Below are 26184 nucleotides of genomic sequence, written 5' to 3'. Positions count from 1 at the left end.
TTTCTTTTTAAATTATCTCATTTTGAGACCAAGAAATACTGATGGCGGTTTTATAATTTGAATAAAACTAACTCTTGTAATATTTACAAGCTCGAATCATAATCATTAGGTAATTATTTAGATAAAACATTTTTAGGCAAGCATCGTTTTATCTCTTTCTAGTGCTTTTCCCCACTCTAGGTGACAAAGTATTGATTGTCGATTCAAGTTCACCGTTGCACACGATCGATATTTCTGATAACAATACCACTTCATAGCTGGATTGGGGCGCCGCGCCGCCGTACTACTTACTAGAGTACAACAGAAGTAAATTTTAAAAATATTACGAAAGTTCAATGACCTTTTGGCGCCAGTTTTGTCAGTTTTTTTTTTAGCAAATAGTCATTGAATCTGTAATCATGTTTCATCAATGTTTTTTGATTATAAATGGAAATTAATTGTTAGAAATAAAAATTTTATTTAACATTTTGCTTAGGTACTTAAATACGAGGCAAATGAAGTTGAGGAAAATTAAAATTTTATAAATCAGTTCATTGTAAACAAGTTGGTTTTAATTGCGTCACAAAACAGGTTGTTAAAACTTTTGAGGACGGATCACGAACGTTTTGTACATAAAACTGTAACACTTGAGAAAAAGTTGAATTGTTAATATTTCGCCCTAATTACATTTTTTTTTTTACATTTTGTAAATATATTTTTATATCGAATCAGAATAAATTGTTTTATTTCGAAATATTGAAAGGGAACAATGCGCAGTATAAGATTTATTATGTTCACTTCTGATGAATATTATGAAGAGAAACTATACAAAAAGAAATAACCTCGCTCAAGCGATAACGCGACTCTTGATAAGCAACTTGTAATAATACAATGCCAACTCAACACCCGACCTAGTGATGGGACTCGAGTTGCTTTTTACTCGAGTGACTCGAGTCATTTTTATCTTACTCGGACTCGAGTGAAATTTTTGACAACTCGAGTTGCGAGTGACTCGAGTTGACTCGAATTACGAGTGACTCGTAACCACTTTTTTGGTTTAGACCAAGCGGAGTAAGAAATTCTTACAGCAATTTAAGTCAATTTTTTTACATTTTTAAAAATACATATTTCTGTTGTTTTGTTGAGTTTATTTAAGCTTCATTTAAGTTAATTTTAAAGCATGTTTGTTATCTAAATTGTGTAAGAACATAATAAAACTGTTCATATTTGGATTTCATAAAAATTACTTTTTAGAATAAATTAAAATGGATAAGAACTTATTAGTAGTACACTATAAAAATTCAACTAAGAGTTGTATAAAAAGGTTTCTTGATTATATAAACAGGTTTAGTTTAAAGAAAATACTATTTTTACACATTTTGTTTAAATTTTTTGAGTAAAATTCATGATAACGTGAAAATGATTTTTTTATGTTAAATTAATATTGTTATATTGGTTTTAAAAGTTTTGTTACTCGATTTTTATATTCCGAGTGACTCGCGTCTATAAACATCACTCGAGTCTTATCTTCACTCGAGTGGCATTCGAGTGAGAAAGTTACCAGTACCGAGTAACTCGAGTGAAGAAAAATCACTCGAGTCCCATCACTAACCCGACCTAACTATAACTATCGCTTTTTCACACTGTTTTACTGTCCTTCTTCTGAATGTTCACTCGTCCCACACCCAGTAAATGTTGCTATATGGTCAAAGAATTGCATGTTTATTTCTGGTTTTCTTTATATTATAATCACAAGGTAAATGTTATAATTTACCTACATAATTATAGTACTAAAATTGATACTGAACTTACAAAATTAACAGTTTTTGAATTTTTAATTATTAACCTAACTATTATAAAGACAAGTTACAGCATTTTAAAAGTAGGGCACTAGATTTTGTGTTGAACAAAATTAAATCTTACTCATATGGAATAGAGTCGAAAATAAAACATTTTTCTTTAAAGTATATGTCTTTTTAGTATTGGTTTATCTCAAAAAGCGCGTTTTAAATTGGTCGGATAACCTATTGTGTTGCTAGAAGGAAAATATATTCGTCTTTTTCACTCCTTTCGTAGGCAGTAGCATCACCTTCTTGCTGTAGAAATGGACGTTGAGATAGTTTTGTGGCTTCGCGTTTTTTGTTTATATCTCCGATAATCGACGTCGAAAACTTTTGTAATCACTTTTAAAAGTCATCCCTTTGCACAATAATGTAGTGCGTGCATTTAATATTTAGTAAAATCGTGTGTTTAATGTATTTGCGTTTGTCTTAACATAGCACCATTTGGTTGGGCATTGATTTATGTGCTGGGATCTTTATAATTTTTAAAAATCACTTATTTACAAATCTATACATTGTTATAATTAAGTTTAAATGAACTTATATTTGTAGCTTAATCTGTTATTGTGTAAGTTTAACTTTGTTGGGGGTGTAGAATATTTACATTTTATTTCCCGTCGACTAAGATGGTTTCTTGGTGAGTACTTCTAGATACTTTTTACTACTGTACATATCTTGATAACACTTAGTAATTACAAAACAATTTTACGGACCGTTTTCCCGCGATATTGATAGTTAAAGTTATTAAAATTTTTCTACGTAATTTTTGTTGTTTATTATGTACTCTATATTTGTTTAGGTCAAAAAAATTGAGGTTATTTTTATTGTTTATACAATTATTGTTTACAACACATATCAATGACATTTGGTATGTTTTTAAAGAGTTTAATAAGTATATACCTGAAATAAAGGTCATTGAACTTTCAAGAAACCGTATAAATATTAAATTTATATACGAGTTATAATTACATTTCGTCTATTGTGCAATATAAAAAAAACATGTCATACAGTCTCATTGCTGACAGACAGATAAAGGACTATTGTTTGAATTCACATAGCATTATACAAATACATAAAGATGTAAATGTGTCAGCAGTTTATTTTCTACTATTTATATACTTAAACCAAAGTTAAAACTTAACATAACAAGATTTTAAAGATGTCAAACTTGTATGTAAAAGTAAATCAATCTATTACAGTAGAAACTCAATAAGTTAAAGTCCAAGGGAAACAAAATATAAGTTATAAAGGGTCTATGTTGCAGAGATTTTGTGCTCTGATGGGAAAGGAACATATTTTTGAAGTTGTAGATGAATAAATGTAAACTAGTACCACCGTTATTAATCAGCTTTATTTATATTTACACAAAATATACAATTTATTAAAGCTTACATTTCTTACATTCTTTCTTTTCTCTTGTCACATCTGGTACACTTTTTTGTTCTACGTCTTAATATTTTTTAATGATAGAGGTCTTGGCGGCCAATATGCAACCTCTTTGGCTGTATTTATAATTCTTGTCAGCCAAAGAGGTTGTATTTGCACTAAACAGTAGAGGTTTTGTTAACGAAGTTTGAGTTATTGAGGTTCTACTGATAGAAACTAACTTTTGCGACAGCAAGAAATTAAAAATAATAAAAGTAAGCATATGTTTTGTACTGTCCTCTACATTTATGACAAATTGAGATCTTTTCAGCAGTTTCAGCTACAAACTCGTAACAAACATCCATCTAATGTTTAGCATTTGTAATATTAGTAAGATCAACTCACAAAGAGCGTCGGTGGCTCAGTGGTTTAAGCACTTGACTTGTAATCTACATGTCTTGGGTTCGAATCCCGCTGTACCAATGTGATTTTCGATTTATCGAATTTTCATATGTACATAATTTACCAGACGTTCTTACGGTGAAGGAAAACATCGTGATGCAGCACATATCGGCGAAGAAATTCAAAGATATGTGTGAAGTCAACCCGCAGTGCAGCGTGGTTGACTATGGCCTAATCACCCTAATTTAGGGTAGGCTCCGAGCCCCTAGGTGGGGACATATAGCAAGCTGGTGATGGTGAAGATCAACTACTACTTACTTGGTTATTGCTTCACATATGAATAGCACAATTCTTTTAAATCATTGTTTATTATCTCAAGAAGATTCTTGTAAAATAGAAAAAAGAGTGCAATTGAATTAAACCCAATTAAGGCAGAACCTACTTATAAATTAGACTTAAATTTATTCCGGAAACTTTTTCTATTGTAATAGAACAACATATGAAAGAATTAACAAACTCTGTCCTGTGGATTAGAAACATAGAGGTTCTTAAACTTATTTTGTCAAGCAGACACTTTAAAGGCCACTTTTTTAGCACTTTTTCTCTTTAAAATCTTAATAACATATAGGTTAGTCTCAAGTAGAGTTTAAATAAACCTTTTAAACAAGACATCTTTACCCTCTGGTAGCAAAAGCAATGATTATAAAAACTTACAATTTATTATTTTACTTTAAATTCTAGGTTAATTTTAGATAATTATTAACAACTAGCTGTTCCCGTGCTGCTTTTTCCGCATGAAATTAAGAAAATTGTATTTTATTGTTTACATTTGTCAAATTGTCAATTGCAAATGTCAAAATGATATGACATGATAACATACCTGGCAATCTTGCTTCCTTGATGTTGGCAGCTTGTAACTTATGGTCTCTTTCCCTCATTAGGGTTTCTATCCAATTTATTTACGCTCTAAGTTTTATAGCATGAAAATTTATAGCCTAAAGTGTGGTGTAAGTGTAGGGCTTTTTATTAAAAAATAGACTTATTCAAAAATATGCTGTAATTGCTGACTTCTTTCGCCCCAAGAAGTGTGTGTTTACGTTTTATTATATTAGTATAGATAATCAACAAACACCTGAAATTTTTCAAAAACTCTTACTCTTTTAGGCCTCCAATGCTCACAATGGAGGTTTATCATCCACTTGAAACCTCAGTCTCAAAATTGGGTAATTGAGATCAGGGGTTCACAACCTTTTCTTTAATGTTATTCTTGTTCGTAAGGTGGTAGTTTACTATCATAGTTAACACAATCCATCCTTTCCTAGCCCTCTAACAATGTACTTCAACAAGCATTGAAATTCCTGTCATAATCTGTCAAAGTAGTTGTTAGACAAATAAGGTTACAAACATCTGCTTTATGTTCCAACCACAGGACAGAGTTTGTTGAATCTTTGATAGGATGTTCTGTTACAATAGAGGTTTCCGGAATAAATTGATAACCTGGCTGACTTAACTTTGTCCTGTCGTGTCTGAATTCCTGCCTATACTTTGTCTTTTGCTTTAAAAATATCAACCAATCTCAAAAAGCTCTTGCTAGACTGTTGGATTAAGGGACTCAATCAAAAAGCAGTTACTTTATACAGCTACAGTCTTGACAGAGGTCAAGACAGTGGCCACCAGTGGGTGGCTTGAGTCATTGGATTCTGTAGCCAGTGATGCATTATTTTTATATATATTTCTACAGTATCATGTAAAATATATTATATACAAAATATGAAAATAAAGACCGGTCTATCGGTAGAGGTAGACATAGAAAGAGATGGATGGATTGTGTGAAAGGTGACGTGATCAAAAAGGGAGTGACTGAGATGACTGATGATAGAGTTATTTGGAGGAAACTCGGTCGACGTCATAGGTAGGGGAGATAAAAATATGACAATCAAGGTATATAAAAGAATCTTATAAAATTCCAGCTGACATGGCACTGTGCGAAGGACAACTAGATTCAGTGTTGCCGCAGCTGAAGAGAGAAGAGTCCTCGACCTCGAGCGAGGGTCCAGAGTCACCGCAGAAGAAGTTAAAGCTGGAGCCAAATGGGGACATATACGGCCTCAATAAAGGTACCTTATATATGTCTCTGTTAAGTTAACAATAAAGGTATTTTATTCTGTACTTCTGTACAAATATAATATAGTGTAGACACACATTACTTTGTGGCATAGGATTTCAGCAAACACAGCATATTTTTGAATAATTTTTAAAAAAAGCCCTACACTTATAACATGCTAAAGCATGCAAGCAGCCTAAAGGCTATATATCTTCACGCTATAAAACTTAAGGGGTAAATAAATTGGAAAAATCTTCATGTGGGAAAGGCACCATAAACTACAAGCTGCCAACATTTAGGGAGCAAGGTTATCATGGTAAGGGAAATCAGGTTTTTGGTTTTAAATAATCAATGGAACATTTTTTTATAGATTTGTACACTCTATGCCATAGACCACTTTAGGAATTAATTGCCTAGACTAGGCATCCCTTTAATGTCTAATGCATGGTTCATTTGGCAGTGCAGTTGGTAAAGCTTACAATAGTAGGACTGTCAATTGATTGGCACAGTGTGAACACTTACCAGTGAGTACATACAAACTGGCTGGCTGTCGTAATCCTACTGTACTGGCCAAGTGAACCACAGATAATGCACTGTTCATACTTGGTCAATACAGTAGGACTGTAGTAGGTCAGGTCTGTTAGTGTATTGACTTGCTGGAGACAGTTTTATTATGTCAGTTAATTACTAATTCAGTTAATGAATGCTACTGTCTAACTGTACTGGCCAGTTTTATTTTATTGGAAAGGTACATAAATTGCATGTTCAAAGTTCACAACCAAATATACTGTAGACAATGAAAAAACAAAAAAGCAGAACATGCAGATGATAGGCGTATACAGTGTTCATAAGAAACAGAATTTTTTTCTTCTTTTTTTTCCATCGTGTTAAAGACAATATAAACATGGTTCTGCTGACAATATTTCAGTTGCCGGCGGTTTGCCGTTGAGTGTGGACTATCGTTCGCCCGTCTCCCACTTCGTGCCGCCCGCCGTGGAACTGTACGCAGCAAGACACAAAACGGAGAGAGGTAAATACTATGTTGAAGTAAATATTGGAAATACTAGCTTTTGCCCCGGACGGTCTGCGTGAAAAAAAATAGACTATATGTATAGACTATACTATCCTCTACTTCTGTGACAAATTTCGAGATCCGTTCAGTTTAGGCTACAAACTCTAATAAACATCCGTCCATCTAAACACAAAAAGGGACTAACCTTTTTACCCTTTTCTTATAAGGAAAGGATGGGAAGCCTATGTTACTCTCAGATAAATTACCTTTCTAACGGTGAAAGAATTTTTACAATCGGCCCAGTAGTTTTTGAGTTATTTCAATATATACAAAAATACAAATCTTTTATCTTTATAATATTATAATAGTATAGATGACCCTGAGGGTAAAAAAGCTGATATTCTGCAAAAGCCTTTGCGTCCACCATACAGCAGTTAAGTTGTTGAAAATTTAAAACAAATTATTCCATTCAACTAAAGAGATTTAGAGGATGTATAGAGTAGGCATAGTCGACACTTAAAACATTTTTCATATAATCTTAGTAACACTCCTCAAAACCACATCTCAATATTATGTATAAAAAAAAATAAACAGACGAATTGAGTACCTCCTTTTGGGAAGTTAAAAAAAGATGGAGCTTATTATAGTTTAGTGAAATGTTTTATTATATCAATACAACACGAGATGGGATAAAACTTGACAACTGATTTAGTACCTTTCAGAGATAGTGCCGGTGAAAAGATTTTGTTCAATCTATATGTTTAAATGTCTGTGAAAAATGTTGAGTGTCAAGTCTACTCTATAGATTTTAAGCTCTTTATTCATGGTATTATGTACCAATATTATTTTAATCTCTTTATAGTATTACTAGCTGTTGCCCGCGACTTCGCCTGCGTGGTATTAGAAAACATATGAACTATATAAATAACAAAATCTACGTATCTCGGGAACCGGACATTTCTCGGGGATGAACCTTATCCCATGTGTACCCCATGTGTATCACACTTTGTCTTATATCTGTGACAAATTACAATAAGATATGTTAAACCGTTGCAGAATTATCGAGTCAACATTAAAAAACTAAATTAATAAATCCCACGGGAACCGTAACTATTCCCGGGATAAAAAGTAGACTATGTGTTCTTCCAGACTATGCTTTACATCTATGCCAAATTTCATGGAGATCCGTTCAGCCGTTTAGGCTACAAACGCTAACAAACATCCATCCATCTAAACATTCGCATTTATAATATACGATGTGGCATGTGTATAATTGTTATCAAAATGTTCTTTACAGAAAATTGTTTCCTACCGGTAAAGTTAACCATGAGGTCTTTGTATGAAATTCTTCGTGTTCCGAGTATTATAAGCGTAATGCCCGGTTCACACTTAGCCAATACAGTTGGACAGTTGCGACTGCCAATAAATTGGACTCACTGGCGCAAGTGTTCACACAACCCAGTTGATTAACTGTACTTAGCCAAGTGTTGACCGAGCATAACTGCATTACAGACATTTGAAAATATTAATACTAGTTTCTGCGCGTGACTTCGTCCGCGTGAAATTTAAAATAGTAAAAACTGTAACCTATGTTACCCAGTGATATCAGCTTTTCAATGATGAAACAATATTTGAATAGGTTGTTATTTTTAAATTATTTCAATACATACAAAAATACAAATCTTTCCGCTTTATATTAGTATAGACTAGCTTTTGGCCGTGTGAAAATAATAAAAAAAAAAACAAAAGTAGTCTATGTGTTCCAGACTATCCTCAACATGTATAACAATTATCGAGATCCCAGCAGTTTAGGAAACAAATTACAAGCAAACATCTAATCTTTCGCATTTATAATATTAGTATCATTTATATTATAACTACCTTTCACCAGCGACTCCGTCCGCGCAGAATTAAAAAAAAACAAAAGTGAGTAGCCTATGTGTTCTACCAGACTATCCTCTACATCTGTACCCAAATTTCATCGAGATCCTTTCAGCAGTTTAGGCTACAAACTCTAACAAACATCCATCTAAACTTTCGCATTTATAATATTAGTGTGATTTATGTTACAATTGTATGAATTCCAGATATCAGTAATGGACCAAAGCCTGAATCTAGTTCCACTCCCGCGAAACGGAAGAGGGGTAGGCCTAGAATTGATAAAACCAGCCCCGAGTATTTGGCAAATGTGGCTGCGAGGAAACAAGCTAAAGAAATGGGTATGTTAAAATCTGTACAAGTTTAAAGGGAAATTCGTTTTTATACATATATTAGTATGATTGCGGTATTAAAAAAGTTGTCTATAACATTCTCGAATATATTAGCTACCTATCAGTCAAAGTCCCGTCAAAATCGGTTCAACATTTTCTGTGATTATCCGTAACAAACACTTGCGCAAAAAAAATAGTCAAAATTACCGTTACAATAATAACCTTGCTTCCTTAATGTTGGCAGCTTGTAATTTATGGTCCCATTTCCACATGAAGATTTTTTTTCAATTTATTTACACCCTAAGTTTAATAGTGTTAAATATAGCCTAAAGCGTGTCGTAAGTTTAGGGCTTTTTATTAAAACTAGTTGTTCCCGTGCGGCTTTATCCGCGTGAAATTATGAAAATTTTATTTTATTGTTTACATTTGTCAAATTATCTTTAGCAAATGTCAAAATGACATGACAAACCTTAGCAAACTTTCGTGATGTTGGCGGCAACTTATGGTCTCTTTCCCACATTAGGGTTTTTATCCAAAATATTTACACTCTAAGTTTAATAGCGTGAAAATATGTCGCCTAAAGCGTGTTGTAAGTGTAGGGCTTTTTATTAAAGAAAGAATTATTCAAAAACATGCTGTGATTGCTGACATCTTAGGCAACAAAGAAGTGTGTGTTTACGCTTTATTATAATAGTATAGATATTGGCTGCTTACCAGTCAAAGTCTAGATCATGATGGTAACTTAGAGACTACGCTCTCATAATCGCAAATAAACAAAGTGATTTTTTTTATGAATTTCTTATACAAATGTATATAAGTAAAGTGACCATTGGTCAAAATATGACGCTATCATAATATTGTTAGTTCACTAAAATACCAACTGCTATTATACTTATCGGTCTATTGCAGGGGTGGTAAACATTTTTGCATCTAACTGCCATTTTTATAGTTTGTCTAAATAAGATAGATAGTTTGATAAATGACGCATATGAAGTATCGAATTCAATTTGTATGAAGCTAAATGCTGTACTTAATAGACAGGTATCGTAGTGACGAAACAAACACAGAGCGAACAATTACGAACTCAACTAAAATTATTATTTTCTTGTTAACTAATTTATAAGACAATTCTAGTATTGATTATAGTGTAGAGAATTTAGCGATGACAGAAAATAATAGCGAAATCCAATTCGATTATGTATGACTGTAGTAGTAATAAACATTTATTTACTCTCATTATTTGTTATGGTCATTATTAATTTGAGAAAACAGTGTTTTTTTAATTCATAAGTTGTAACTGTGAATCTATCGATTCCAACTTCTATAAGAATAAAAATCGAATATCGAAAAGATTCATGACTGATTTTACACAACCCATCCCTACTAAATTTGAAATGAATTGTCAAATCTTATTTAGACAAAGTATAAAGAATGTTTAAAAAAAATGCTTGAAAAATTAAAAATTACCACGTCCATAGTGCACCTACTTATTTTTTTTTTAGTGTTTTTATGATCGACGTGCTTAAAATATTATGTCGTGTGCCATTTATAAAACACGTGTTAGTTTGCCACCCCTAGTCTTTAGTATAGGGGACTAAAATTGTCAATTTTCGTCCCTAGATGTCGTTAGTCGTAGGATATACGGCGCTATCGTTTTGCCGCAGAAGCAAAGATACAATACAAATGTAGGACCGAAGAACCAGCTCGATTAGTATATAAATTAATGTGTAGCAACTTATGGCATAAATAACATATTTGCGTTTCGCAATTATATATTTTTGTATAACCGTGTTCAACGAGATGTTCGAAACGGTTCTTAACAAAATGAAATATGGTTTTCTTTCTAGTTTCATATTGGTATTGTGCGAAATATGATTAGAATAGAAGAAGAGTCTTCTAGAGAGAAATGGCTCAAATACAAATAAAACAATCCCATGTTTATTGTTAAACTAATTTAAAAAAATATTTTATTACTAGCTGTTCCGGTGCGGCTTCATCCGCATGAAATTATGAAAAATAAAAGTATTTCATTGTTTACATTTATCAAATTCTCAATTAAAAATGTCAAAATACCAATTACCTTAATATGGCAATTTTGCTTCCTTGATATTGGCAGCGACTTATGGTCTCTTTTCCACATTAGGGTTTTTATCCAAAATATTTACCCCCTAAGTTTAATGGCGTGAAAATATATAGCCTAAAGCGTAACGTAAGTGTAGGGCTTTTTATTAAAAAAAGAATTATTCAAAAATACTCTGTAATTGCCGACATCTTAGGCAACAAAGAAGTGTGTGTTTACGCTTTATTATAATAGTATAGATTATCCGTTGCTCGAGATTTCGCCCGCGGGAAATAAAAAAATAGTAAAAACTTAGCCTTAGTTACTCTGTGATAACATAGCTTTTTAATAGTGAAAGAATTTTTTTACTCGGTCCAGTAGTTTTTGAGTTATTTCAATACAATCAGTTTTCCTCTTCATAATATAGTATAGACTAGTTGTTGCTCGAGATTTCGCCCGCTTGGAATTAAAAAAAATGTAATAATACAGCCTATGTTACTCAGTGATAACATAGCTTTTTAATGTTGAAATATTTTTTGAAATCGGTTCAGTATTTTTTGAGTTATTTCAATACATACAAAAATAAAAATCTTTCCTCTTTATAATATTAGTATAGATGACAGTCGACCGCGACTTTTGTAAGTAGTCTATGTTTGCTTATAGATTATGTTCGACATGTCTGACAAATTTGCAATCCGATAACCCGTTTTGGAGAAACTTAGTAACAAACATCCATACATATTCGTCTTTAAAATATTAAGATATTGTACTTTTAACACTTAAATAATGATAATCTTACTAATTGTAAATTTTGGATAAATGTATGGATGTTTGTTAGGTCATTTCTTCAAACCGGCTTAAATAGCGATACAATTTGTCATATATATAGAACATAGTCTGGAAGAACACAACAGTTTGTAAATTTTTTTTATATATGTGGGAACGAAGTCGCGGGGAAAAGCTAGTAATAAATTATAGGTTACTTTTCGATTTCAAATATTTCGATTGGTAATGTTAAGTTCGTGACAATAGATGGCGTTGACTATATTTTAAAACTCGCGTCCTTTCGTCTCGCCGCTCGGGTACAGTCCGGCCGCGCCGCGCGCTCTCTTTACCTCACAGAATATATGGATGAAGTAAAAAATATTTTTTGTTATACCGTTCTCAGTAGTTGTTGAATGGTATTGAGATGGATTATCATAGATCTTAGGACGTAAAATATTGTGTCTTCACGCATTGTTTATGACAAGCTGTTGCTCGCGACTTCACTCGCGTGAAAATAAAAAATTATAGCCTATGTTACTCCCAGATAAATTACCTTTCTAATGGTGAAAGAATTTTTGAAATCGGCCCTGTAGTTTTTACGTGAATCGAATACATACAAAAATCCAAAAATACAAAATTTTCCTCTTTATAATATTAATATACATTGTCATTTTTAAGAAATGCATAAAAGAGTAGCATGCTGTGTCCATTGTAGGGACAAGGGTTAATGATTTTATGAGCGTCGGTGGCTCAGTGGTTTAGGCACTTGACTTGTAATGTACATGTCTTGGGTTCGAATCCCGCTGTACCTGTGATTTTCGACTATTCGAATTTTCATATGTACATGATTAACCCGACGTTCTTACGGTGAAGGAAAACATCGTGATGCCTGCACATATCGGCGAAGAAATTCAAAGATATGTGTGAAGTCAATCAACCCGCAGTGTAGTAACTTAAATACACTGCACAATATACACACAGACTCGCCTCACAGCGGAAACACATACACCACACAAATGGCCGACATTCCGTATCAAATAGCGGAATGTCGTACACACCTTTTTGATCTAATTAGGTTAAAAAAAAAACCAACCCGCAGTTTACCAGCGTGGTTGACTATGGCCTAGTCACCCTAACTTAGAGTAGGCTCCGAGCACCTCAGTGGGGACTAATAGTGAGCTGCATGATGATGAATATTAATTTCGCGTGTATGTATTAATCTTACTAATATTATAAATGTGAAAGTTTAGATGGATGGATGTTTGTTAGCGTTTGTAGCCTAAACGGCTGAACGGACCTCCATGAAATTTGGCACAGGTTTAGAGCATAGTCTGGAAGAACACATAGGGTACTTTTTATCCCGGGAATAATTACGGTTCCCGTGGGATTCATTAATTTAGTTTTATAATGTTCACTCGATCATTCTGCAACGGTTCAACATATCTTATTGAAATTTGGCACAGATATAAAACAAAGTCTGGAGTTCACATGAGATAAGCTTCATCCCAGAGAAATGTCCGGTTCCCGGGATACATAGCTTTTTGTAATTTATATAGTTAGCATGTTTTCTAATACCACGCGGACGTAGCCGCGGGCAACAGCTCGTTTTTAATAGTTTGAGAAACCGCAACTCGGTTTCTTCTGTCTTATTTGAACAGTACTACCGATTTTGACGTAACTTTGACTGGAACTGATTATGCGGGTGTTTTATAGGCTACTTTGTATTATAATTTAACCTCTTAACTATATGATATTAGCTAACACTTTATTCTACAATAAAACATCACTTTTCGTAACGTCTTCGATAAAATTTTTATTAAAAATATTATAACCCATAGTCGATGTTAAAAATCCGTCCTCAATAATATTCGTCTCTAGCTGTTCCCGTGCGGCTTCATCCGCATGAAATTATAAAATCTTTATTTTAATGTTCAAATTTGCCAAATTTTCAATTGCAAATGTCAAAATTACCGTTACAATAATAACCTTGCTTCCTTAATGTTGGCAGCTTGTAGTTTATGGTCCCTTTCCAACATGAAGGGTTTTTTTTTTCGATTTGTTCACTCCCTAAGTTTAATAGCGTGAAAAAGTATAGCCTTAAACGTATGGTAAATGCAGGTATTTTTATTAAAGGAAGTATTATTCAAAAATATGCTGTGATTGCTGACATATTACGTTACGAATTTTGTGTGCGTTTATGCTTTATTATCATATCATACTAATATTATAAATGTGAGAGTTTAGATGGATGGATGTTTGTTAGAGTTTGTAGCCTAAACGGCTGAATAGATTTCGGATTTTGGCACAGGTTTAAAACATAGTCTGGAAGAACACATAGGCTACTTTTTATCCCGGGCATAGTTACGGTTTCCGTGGGATTCATTAATTTAGTTTTTTAATGTTTACTCGATCCTTCTGCAACGGTTCAACATATCTTATTGAAATTTGTCACAGATATAAAACAAAGTCTGGACTACACATGGGATAAGCTTCATCCCCGAGAAATGTCCGGTTCCCGAGGGATAACATAGCTATTTGTAATTTATATAGTTTGTATGTTTTCTAATACCACGCGGACGAAGTCGCGGGCAACATCTCGTATTAGTATATAGTATAGATAGACTCTATTCCTTTAATTCACAAAATTAATATTTTACGTTTATCAGAAATGTACATCAGATATTCGCCAATAGATGGCCTCAGTTGTATTGCAAAACGCAGTATCGTTTGTGCTAAATTGTTAGTATAGGATTCCCGCCAGGTCTGCTCCAAGTTGACAGTTTCCCCTGGATTTGAACTAGATCCGATTACTCTTGCATACCTTAGTGTTAATTTTAATACCAAAGGACATTCAGGAGATTTAAGGATTCATGGTTCGTATCCAATTAATTTGGATTTTTGGAAGTGACTGTTTGTGATTTACAAAACAGTACTTTTAATATAAAAACTTAGATGACCGAAAATATCAAATATCGACGAGTTGACTATCTCCTTTTAGGAAGTCGGTCAACAATTGATGTAATATCGAAGTGTTGGTAATACTTATACTTAACGAGCTATCGCCCGCAAATTTGGACAACCGGTCATTTTGTCAGCCCGAAATTAAAAAAAAAAGTAGCCTGTAATATTCTGGTTTATGTCAGCTACCCTCCAGTGAATGTCAGGTCGAAATCGGCCCAGCCGTTTCCGACATTACGCGGAACAAACGCTGCTTGCGGACAGACAGACAGACAAAAAGTTTTTAAATGCGATTTTCGTTATCAGCAAGGCAAATATCTTCACGAAATCTGTAATTTTTCTTTTGATATTACAGACAGACCAATTTTATTATATGAATAGAATTAAGGTAAATGATAAAAGGATCTTATGTCGAAGCGTTGAATCCAAAGATTCAAATAATGCATAGAGGAGACATAGTTGAAACTTCACTTGAAACTTTTACATCTTAAAATTACTCTTTACACTTCGTACGTGCTGCTTACAATTTGGCAAACATTTTAATGGAATTTGGTTTTATGGTGATTATCGTTTCAGTATTCTCCCATTAGGTTTATAATTAAGTGACGAGCTTAAAATATTGATTAAAGGGAATCGAATACAGTTATGAAATATCGATTTTTGTTCGATTTTTTATACAAGTTTAGAGTTAGAGTAAAATGGGGTTTACTAACGTAACATTGTCAACCATATGTTATCATCATCATCATCCTCCTCCTCCTCCTTATCTTATCCTACTCCCGTAGGGTCGGCGTACCAGGTTTTTGTCCTCCACATAACTATCATACGTCATCTCAGTCATCACTCCCTCCATCATGTCACCTTTCACACAATATATCCATGTCTTTCTACGTTGGAACATGGGATTCATCCCTCCTCATAACATGCCCCCATGCTAACCTTTTACTACCTACCTTCTCTACCACTGGGGCTACTCTGAAACTATTGTCTCAATTGACAATTATATGTGATTTTTATGAAAAATATGTGACAGCTATTCGTCAATAGATGGCATCAGTTGTATTATAAAACGCAGCATCGTTTGTACTGACCGTAGTTATGAAACCCGCTTGGTCTGATTAACTGCATTTGATAATCCCTTCCCTTTTCTTTCTACTTATAAGTATTTTTTGAGGAAACTGTTTGTGGTTAACAAAACAGTACTTATTTATAATTTTGATTTACCAAATTCGTAAATAATTACTCAAATTAAGTAAATAATCAATTTAAAATTTATTATATTATTGTTTATTTTGAGTATTATTTGATTTTCATTTCTACTACAGGAGAATAGAACCTCGTAACCTCGATAACTTAAAAACCTCTGTAAATTCAAAAAACAATATGTTTCTGAAAATCACAGACTTTTTTAAGTAGAGACTAAACCTGCAATGTGCAATGTGAATAATTAAATATGATTATTTAGATTTCATTATCTACAAATCTTGACGCATTCGAGTAAATACAGTAAAACCTCGATAAGTTAAAGTCCAAGAGAGACACAAAATATTTTAAGTTATAGATGTTTTAAGTTATCAAGGATCTATGTTATAGATGTTTTGGGCTCTGATGGGAAGGGAACATATTATTTTTTGAAGTTATAGAGGTTTTAAGTTATCGAGGTTCCACTGTATAGGAACAAGGGTACATACATATGTACATACCTACCTCTACATTAACCTATCCCTAACATAGACCCTTGATAACTTAAAACCTCTATAACTTAATATATGTTGTGTTTCCCTTTAGCCTAACGAGGTTCTGCTGTTTTTATAGGTTGTTGGCAGTTTGAATTGTAACGAAACATTATTATTCAATTATTTATTTATCATACTAGTACTAATATTGTAAATGCAAAAACTTAGATAGATGTATTTTTGTAGCCAAAACTGCTATTCGCATCTCGATGAATTTCGCGGATAAAGTCGCGGCCGAATACTAGTTAATTGATGAAGACCTCAAGATTTGCGGCGACAAATTGTCTAGTAACAATCCAACGTGTAAAATATGTGATGAAAATATCGGATTTTGTGCCCTTATCTGACAGTGACGTCATTTTTAAGCTATCTAAGTCTCTGTCAGCTAGTTGTGGAATAGACCCTAAGTCTTGGTAAATGTAATTTTATAGAAATGTTGCAGGAAAATAAGTTACTTAGTGAAAGTACAACTTTCTAATGTCAAAAGAACTTAATAAATTCAATATCTTAGATAGATATCTTTCCAGTATCTTAGATTTTATTTTATTGTCATTTTTAGTTTAAAAACGCCTAATTTTATTGTAATTTCTTAAAAGTTTAATTTTTCGGTGACATTTGTTTCATTTTCAATACATAGATGGCAGGAGTTGTGTTTGAATCGCGCTTTGGTTTGACTTAGGGGTTGTATAGGGGTAGCTTTTGGCTAACAGTGTCAGTGATCACTTAACATCAGGTGGACTAAATAGTTAGTCTACGTAAATTGTTTTTTTTTGTAAAGCTGCTTGCACAAATACGTGTAAAGCGGTTTTTTTTAATAAATTTTATTTGCTGAGTAAATAACGCGTCTGCGACTCTATCCGTGTGGAATAAAAAAAAAAAAACTAGTCTGTGTGTTCTTCCAGAATACATCTATAAAAAAAATTATAATGATCCGTTCAGCGATTTATGCTGCTACTAAACTTTTGCATTTATAACATTAGTAAGATGTAATTTTATATTTAACAAACTAGCTGTTGCCTGCGACTTCGTCTACGCAATATTAAGATAAAAAAGTAGTCTGATAAGGTCGTCCATGTCAGATACCCTTCAGTGAATCCGGTCGAAATCTGCCCAGCCGTATCGGAGATTACCCGGAACAAACGGCTTGTGAACAGACAGACAAAAATTTTAAATGCAATTTTCGTTATCAGCAACACAAATACACCATCTTCTCGAAATTTGGAATGTTTTTTTGGATATCACAAACAGACATTCCAATTTTATTATATGTATAAATTATTGTGTAACGTAATTTTGTATTAAAATCAAAATGTCAATAATTGATTCATTTATACTAATATTATAAAGAGGAAAAATTTGTATTTTTGTATGTATTAAAGTAACTCAACAACTACTGGGCCGATTTTAAAAATTCTTTCACCATCAGTAAACAGCTAACCATACAAATAAATACGTCTGTTATCAGGAGAATTTAATGTAGAATAAAATTATCCTTCACAGTATTTAAATTGGACTAATAGTTTAGAAGATATCGCGAACACAAACAATAAGGGTAACCGAAAAATCAGCTAACAAGCTACCGGGCTTAGAAATTTGGAATCTTGCATAAGTAGATTTCTGTTATTACGTAGATTACTACTAAGTTAATACTTTTGGTGATAGGTTGAAAAAAAGGGAGAATGTAATAGGTTATATTTGTAATTTCACGCGGGCGAAGTCGCGAGCAACAGCTGGTTAATTAATATTTTGTTACTTTTGTTTCTTTGAATTCTAAGTTTAACATAATTTTCAAACAAAAATTTGTCATCATAACACCATTTTATTTCAATTTAAATATTACATTGATTTTATTATTATTAATTTAAATTGCAAAGAAAAAAAATAGCTTTAACATTACCAACACCTTTTTTATATATAAATGTGTTTCCATTGTCATAAAACATGTTATACGACAATATTGCCGTCTCTTTCGTTCCCCTAGAAAAACAACACAGCAATATCATTACAAACCTCAGCGCAGTCCGGTTGGTTTAAGAATGCTATCGATAGATGGCAGCAGTTGTATGCTGAAACACGATATCGTTTTACTTCTCTGGTATCCCCAAGTACTACCATAAAATATTGCTCTTTACCACTACTGCTGTAGAAGGATTTTGATGAAATTTGGAATGTTTTTGGAATAGCAGTTGTGCCACTGTATAGTGACACAGGCTGCTAATATTATTGATAAAGTAGGGAATTACACATTCCAGTAGCTGGCATGCTTCTTGCAAGCAAGTTCATTCCAGCTAAAGGCGTATGTGTTCTCTTAGGTGACTGCAGGCAAAGTTATCCCTGTCAGTAGTCAGTTGAACTGTACAGTTATAGTTTGTCAGCACGCCCACGGTTTTACCTGAACAGTTCGGACCTTCCACATCTACAACTGTTGACAATTTTAAAAATAGCTTTTATGACTTAGACGCAGAGCTTACAATAGACTTATACCTAGTATTGATAGGTTTTTAAAGTAGTGTACGATCGACCATTGGTTTAACATCGACTAGGTTTTCTTCGAAAACACTTTAGGTATAATAGGGATGGGTCGTTAGTTTCGGCGTTAACGTAACTAGTCGAATAATTAGTTAATTTTGTCAACTAGTTATTTTAATTCAGTTTGCAATTTCAAAATTAATTGATTTCGAAAATATTTTGTTTATCGTCGCCAGTGTCGACACTAATCTATGCATATAATAAAATTGGAGTTTCTGTAATATCAAATGAAAAAATTTCAGATTTTCGGGAAGATGTATTTGCGTTGCTGTTAACAAAAAACGCATTTAATATGTCTCTGTCCGCAAACGGCGTTTATTCCGGGAAATCTCCGAAACAACTGGTCCGATTTCGACCGGACTTTCACTGAAGGGTAGCTGACATAGTCGGCCATATTTTAGACTACTTTTTAGCTTAATATTACGTGGACGAAGTCGCGGGTAATAGCTAGTTAAACATAAGATAAGAAAAGATTTCTGACCTAGCAACAATATTTGGGATAAAGCATCTTTATGTCTTCGACAAAATTTGCATTAGAATTGTGCAGCTTTTTTGTCTGCATTTTGTCTATGTCGTATAGTCTGGTATACATTTTTGTGTTAAATCCATTCAAAAATGTCTAGTCCTATTATAAATTGTATAAGTTTGCAATCGGTTGGTGACTTGTTTCATTTTCGGAAACAGAGATAGCGCTAGTTGCTTTTTATATCGCACTTGCGTTTAAATTTGCAGCCCTATGAGGGTTTCGCCAACCCTTCGTATAGTAATGTTGTCGTTGAGACGTTAACCTTTAAACAAAGTAAATATGCTTTACAATGATTTTGATGTACTTTTTGGAAGAAGCTGGTTACGCGAAATGCGTAGCGGCACTTTAAGTTTGCAAAGAGCTACTTTAATATTGCCGAGCTGCAAATCAGTTATACTGTGTCTAAAGAGTTTAGATTAGTTTGACAATTTATTTCAAATTTAGTAGTGATTAAATCAGTTATGAATCTTATCGATATTCGATTTTTATTCTTATAGAAGTTGGAATCTATAGATTTATAGTTATAACTTATGATTTAAAAAAAACAATGTTTTCTAAAATTAATAATGACCATAAAATAATGAGAGTAAATGAATGTTTATTACTACTACCGCCGTACGTAATCGAATTGGATTTAGCTATTATTTCTGTTATCGCTGAATTCTCTACACTATAATAAATACTAGAATTGTCCTATAAATTAGTTAATAAGAAAATAATAATTTTTTTTTTTTGGTTTTGAAAATTGTATTTCTCTGTTGTAACAAAATGTCCACTGTCATATTTTAAGTCCGCAGAATAAAAGTATAAAAATTCAATTTCAAACAAAATGACGGTTTAAAAAAAAACATGTTTCTTGTTTCTCTTTTCGTTTCTATCTTTTGTATGTAAATGTTTTCTTGTTAGTTGATTTTCGAAAAAAGCCCCACTTTTGTACAACTCCTTTGGGGCCGTCCATAAATTACGTAATCGATTTCCCAAAAGGCGGTACTCAATTCGTCTGTGTTTTTTTTGTGCCTTATTTTTTTCGACATTTCTAATTGTGTTGTGTTGATAAGATTAACCTTTATTTTTGACCGACTTCCCAAAAGAAGGAGGTACTCAATTCGTCTGTATATTTTTTATTTATTTATTTATTTAGGGGTAGTAATAAAATAAAAAAAGCTGTGTATCGCTGATTTTTTTCGTTAATCCACGTTTAGGCTGCGATTTTAGTATTTAAGGTGGAGCACTGCCAGTTTCCCCGATTGTACCTTTATAGGTATGTGTTTGGAATCTCTTAAGGTTTTATCGTAGAGAAATGCTGCTAGTTATTATTGACGGCAAACGACATTAGAATAATCTCCTATTTTAGTTATATTTTTAATTTTTTTTACTTTCCCGCATGTGCTTTACTTATAATTTGCAATGCCTTTTATTTGGTTTTTTTGTTTATTTTTTTCGCAGCGGCCGTGATAAGCAATCGTACGGATACTGGGGAGAAACGTAAGCGAGGACGGCCGCGGGTGGACAAAACGAGCCCTGAATATCTAGCTAGGAAGCGTATTAGGGAACTAGGTAATTGTTATAATTGATAATAGATGGCGGTGTAAAATTGTTTACTATCGATAATAGATGGCGTTGATTTAAGCCGCACGTTTTGAACATGGTAAAATGTTACCGGTAAATTTGTAATGTGGCCTGTTTTCAATTTACCTAAGAAAATAATAAAGACGAGAAAGAGATATAATAGCTATTGTGTCATAATTCTCAATAGTAAAGAAATTGATAGCAACAAAGTAGGAAAGATTTTTAGATTTACTTTTTTAATTATGTTCTGTTTGTTTTTTTTTTGTTTAACGTTTTTTTGCTCATTGTTTTTGAATATTTTATTTTAATTTGTTTCTTTTTTATTTTTTTTAACAGAAGCGTTAGAAAAGAAGGCGAAAAGAGAATACAGACGACGTACTGGGGGTGAGGTTTTTATTTTTTGGTTTTTATATCTTCTTAATTTACTAACATTCACCGGATTTGAATACACAAATAATATAGCTTAAGGTACTTGCTAATAACTTTCTTTTGGTGAAAGATTTTTTTTGAAATCGGTATTTTATAACATATTGCGATTCTTGAAATTTAACAAATTAACGATATTAAATTTTTGTAAGGTTGTAGAGCATTATTTTCTTTTTGTAGTGCACAAAAAAAGTTTACGTCGTGAAATTATATATATTTGAATGAAATAAAAATGACTAAATACCTGTCTGGTTAACAATATATAACTTTAAATAATTTTTTTTCGGTCGAATATTGAAACGACATTTAATTGCAAAGATTTAAATTCCATTAAAATTTTGACGTCAGACATATTATAAGACATGCGGCGATGAGTTCGAGTTCCGACGGCCTACTTTACTCGTGTGCCACCCTCCACATTTACTGTATTTTTTATGTTCAAAAACTACCAATATTTCCATCTACCATGGTAGAGCTTTGTAGCATACAGATAACATATGGTAGACGGTACAATACAACTTTGAAATACAAAGAAATAAATACAAATTCGACATATGTAGCTGTATTATACAAAGTGTAGACTTTTTTTTTACAATATAAGATGGCAAACGAGCAAGCGACCTGAATCCACCGAAATGGAAAGGGCCGCTGCACATAGACATCCGCTATTGCAGCGCTGCCTACCCTTCATTGACGGAGGAGACGTAATAAAGAGGACATTTCTCCTTCCTATGCGTCTCCCTCGTCAAATCCACTTTTCCTTCCCAACCTTTCCTCTTAAGAAAAGGGTGAAAGGGAAAGAGACTAAAATTAGCCCTCCGGCACCACACTCATCAGACGAAACACGGAATTGCTTCCACTTCACGCTTGTCTGTGTGGTCGTGGTATTACTGAGAGCCCTGCAGTGCTAAGATGTTAAAGCGGGCTCTACCACTGTTGAACTTGAACTTAAGTTACTTCTGTTGAACTACTACTTGTGTTCACAATGTAAGCGTTTCTTACGAGAAGTATTTAAGATTTTTCTATTGAAAGATTTAAGTCAACGGTGACGTCATAACGGCCATTACGATATTTGATTTGTTTTGACAAATTGTAAGACAGTGAAGTGATATTGGGAAATAAATGTAGCTAATGTTATACAGTTATATCAGAAAAAGTGTTTCAGTATTATTGTTTCGGCATAAAGTGTAGTTTGTCTATGGTTAATTGTTTTTATTAAAATCTGGTATGATACATTTAATTAATAAAACACGCTTAATGTTGGCCATAGATTCTTAATCCCGGCCGGACTACCCACTAAACCCCGCGGTGTTCTCCTTCGCCCAACCGGGCCGTGGCATCTACGATGTTGGCCATAGATTAAATTTTATTTTTTCAGTAGACAAGACATGATTAAGTATGCCAAACAGGTAATAGATGTCGCCACTATTTTTATATAAAATTTAAAATTAATTGGGATTTTTTTATTAAAAGGTTAAATAACTCTCGTTTAGATTTGTTCGGGATATGTTCTTTTGATTTCGAACCCTTTCTAAATATAATGACTGTAAAAGTTGAAGTATTGTCCATATAATCAGTATTGTTAGAGACTGTAAATGGATCTACACATCAGAGGTGATCAGTCTAAATGTAATCTAGATATATTTGTTTGTTTGTCTTTGTAAAGACAACGTTCCGACTTTAACGCGTCTCTCGATGTTAATGAATCTATAGTCTTGTCACTGTATTATTAGTTCGAAATCCATCAGCGCCAAAACCTGTTTATAGCCTGTCCATTTATAGATATCAGTGGTATGTGTTGTTCACAATGTACATGTGTGTCAGGCCAGCCGACGCTCTCGGCGTCGTGCGGCGGTCGCGTAGTGAAGGCCATCCAGGCCCGCGGCTCGGCGCGGCCGCCGCACGCCGCGCGCGCCACGCTACACGACAATAAGGCCTTCGTCAGGCAAACTGACAAGAAGGGCCTTGTCAGGCAAAGTGACAAGGGCCCTGTCAGGCAAAGTGATAAGGGCCCTGTCAGGCAGAGTGATAAGGGCCCTGTCAGGCAAAGTGACAAGGGCCCTGTCAGGCAAAGTGACAAGGGCCCTGTCAGGCAGAGTGATAAGGGCCCTGTCAGGCAAAGTGACAAGGGCCCTGTCAGGCAGAGTGATAACAAGGGCCTTGTCAGGCAGAGTGATAAGGTCCTTGTGAGGCAAAGTGACAAAAAGGTTGTCGTAAGGCGAAAAACAAAGTTCGTTAAAAGGAAAGGTAAAATGTAGTTTGCATGTGTAGTTTTGTTTTTATAGAAATTTGTCGCTTTTAAATGGTTGTAGATTTAATGTTATTTATGTTGAATTTTATACGTGATTTTTATTTAGGGGAATGCTTTGACTTCAATAGCTTTGAGTAAAAATTTATATTGTAAGTTTTTGATTATACTGTAACCTAGTAACGTATAAATTTATAATTTGCGGTTTAATGAACCTAACGATTTATCAAAAAAAAATCAAATTTGACAAATTGCCAAGTCAGCCAGTCTAGCAAGATTTAAAATGGACGGAATTCACAATCTACCGGTGACATCGCAAAAATAAAGTTTATGTTTATTTTAATAAGATTAATAGTGTTATGTTGAAAAAATATTTCAAGACGTAAACTGTTTTTGTTGACTTTACGAGAATTTGAAATTAATACAAAATTTCATTCTCAAAATATTTTTTTATAAATAATTCGGATTCAAAAAGAAAAATCTCTTAATTTATTAGCATATTGTTTTGAAGCATGTTTTGCATGAATTTGTACTTTTATTGTTATATTTGATCGTTTATTTTATGTTTTTTTAATAAAAAAAAAATCTTTCACATATTTTTTTTATCTATGTTATTACCAGAATTTTTAATATGGCATGTAATTATTGTAATAATTAATAAAAAAAATATTTCTAACTTAAGCTTTTCAACAATAGATGGCGCTGTATTGCGTACTTTATTAATTCAATAGAAATGAGAAATTATAAGAAAAACTATTAGAAATATTGGATATTGTTACCTTATCTGACAGTGACGTCATGGTGTCATGTCAGTGGTGGGACAAGCATTATCCTATCTTTTTTCAAATTATGTTCCAATTTCATCAAAATCTGTCCAGACTTTCCTTAAATTTGTAGTAATAAATATCCATCCATTAGAAGGTAAGGAGTAAAAGGTTAGCATGGGGGCATGTTATGAGAACGTTAATTATGAGTGTGGTACACCGGTAGAGGTAGACAGAAAGAGATGGATGTATTGTGTGAAAAGTGACATGATGAAGGGAGTGATGACAGATGACGTATGATAGTTATGGAGGACAAAAATCTGTTCCGCCACAACGGGAGCAGGATAAGAAAGATGATGAAATATATATTAGTAATATCAATGTTTTTGTTTGCATTTTAGATTCAGTCGCGTCGTCATCTGCGGGCGATTCTACGCCGAGAGTTAAACGCAAATATACTAAAAGGACTCCAAGCACCAAGAAGAATGATTCAGTGAGTATTTACAAGCTGTTTTCGTGCTTTATCTGCAAACTAGCTGTTCTAATGCGACTTCATCCGCATGAAATTATGAAAATTTTATTTTATTGTTTACATTTGTCAAATTATCAATTACAAATGCTAAAATGACATGACATGATGACAACCTTGTTTCCTTTATGTTGGCAGCAACATATGGTCTCTCTCCCACATTAGGGTCTTTATCCAAAATATTTACCCCCTAAGTTTAATGGCGTGAAGTATATAGCCTAAAGAGTAATGTAAGTGTAGGGCTTTTTATTAAAAAAATAATTATTCAAAAACATGCTGTAATTGCTGACATTTTAGGCAACAAAGAATTGTGTGTTTACGCTTTATTATAATAGTATAGATTATAAAACACTAATTTTTGCCGGCGACTCCTTGTGGAATAAAAAAATTAAGTATTCTTACATACTTAGAAATAAACGCGATGTAATGTTATATAGGGAATAAACTGAGTATAAGAAAAATTTGTACTACTATTTGCTTATTATCAGTTCATTCCTAAGTTTAAGTTCAGACTATCCTCTACATGTATGAATTTTCACATTTATAATTTATTTAGATTATTGTATCTATACTAATATTATAAAGAGGGAAAATTTGTATTTTTGTATGTATTGACATAAGACTACTGGGCCTATTTTAAAAATTCTTTAACCATTAAAAAGCTGCGTTATCAGTGAGAACATAGACTTTATTTTTTTACTATCTTTTAATTACACGTGGACGAAGTCGCGTGCAACAGCTAGTAACGGTATAAAAACGAAACCTTTAAAATTAAAATGTGTTTAAAATTGTTGCTTTTGGTTTTTAGTTTAAGCAACTCGTTCATAGATGGCGCTAGTAGTATGTGTTAGAACACGATGTCGTGTGACTTCATTGTTCGAGGTATACTGTATTTAAGACCATTTTACTTCTCTTTTAATGAACATATACTTAGAATCACTCTAAAAGATTTGTATGTATGTCATTTTTTTGGAACCACTCGCTCAATATGCTGAGTGTGGTATTCTTGGGCTTAATCGGACATCCGCAAGTGCGCACCGTGCTAGTACAATTGGGAAAACGTACTAGTACACACTAGGCGTGAGTCGTTACGTCATTTTCGAGAAACGTAACGAAACTAGTGATTTGTTCGGTGTCACATGTTTCAAAACTAGTGATTTTT

The 26184-nt window shown here is 33.2% G+C and overlaps 1 protein-coding gene across 1 annotated transcript in view; it reads left to right on the top strand.

Moving 5' to 3' along the window:
- Nucleotides 1-2060: 2060 nt before the first annotated feature.
- LOC106108016 overlaps nucleotides 2061-26184 on the top strand; it is a 28823-nt gene continuing 4699 nt past the window's right edge. Inside the window, exons 1-7 of the mRNA XM_013289445.1 lie at nucleotides 2061-2457; nucleotides 5558-5704; nucleotides 6620-6721; nucleotides 8791-8922; nucleotides 20933-21043; nucleotides 21392-21439; nucleotides 24895-25039. Of these exons, the coding sequence (XP_013144899.1) occupies nucleotides 5563-5704; nucleotides 6620-6721; nucleotides 8791-8922; nucleotides 20933-21043; nucleotides 21392-21439; nucleotides 24895-25039 (680 nt within the window). The 5' untranslated portion in view covers nucleotides 2061-2457; nucleotides 5558-5562. The remainder of the gene's footprint in view (nucleotides 2458-5557; nucleotides 5705-6619; nucleotides 6722-8790; nucleotides 8923-20932; nucleotides 21044-21391; nucleotides 21440-24894; nucleotides 25040-26184) is intronic.

Source organism: Papilio polytes, unplaced genomic scaffold, assembly GCF_000836215.1.
Source record: "Papilio polytes unplaced genomic scaffold, Ppol_1.0 DF824493.1, whole genome shotgun sequence".
NCBI classification, from domain to species: domain Eukaryota; kingdom Metazoa; phylum Arthropoda; class Insecta; order Lepidoptera; family Papilionidae; genus Papilio; species Papilio polytes.
Note: the sequence above shows the minus strand (reverse complement) of the source record. Positions and strands in the feature narration are given on the sequence as shown.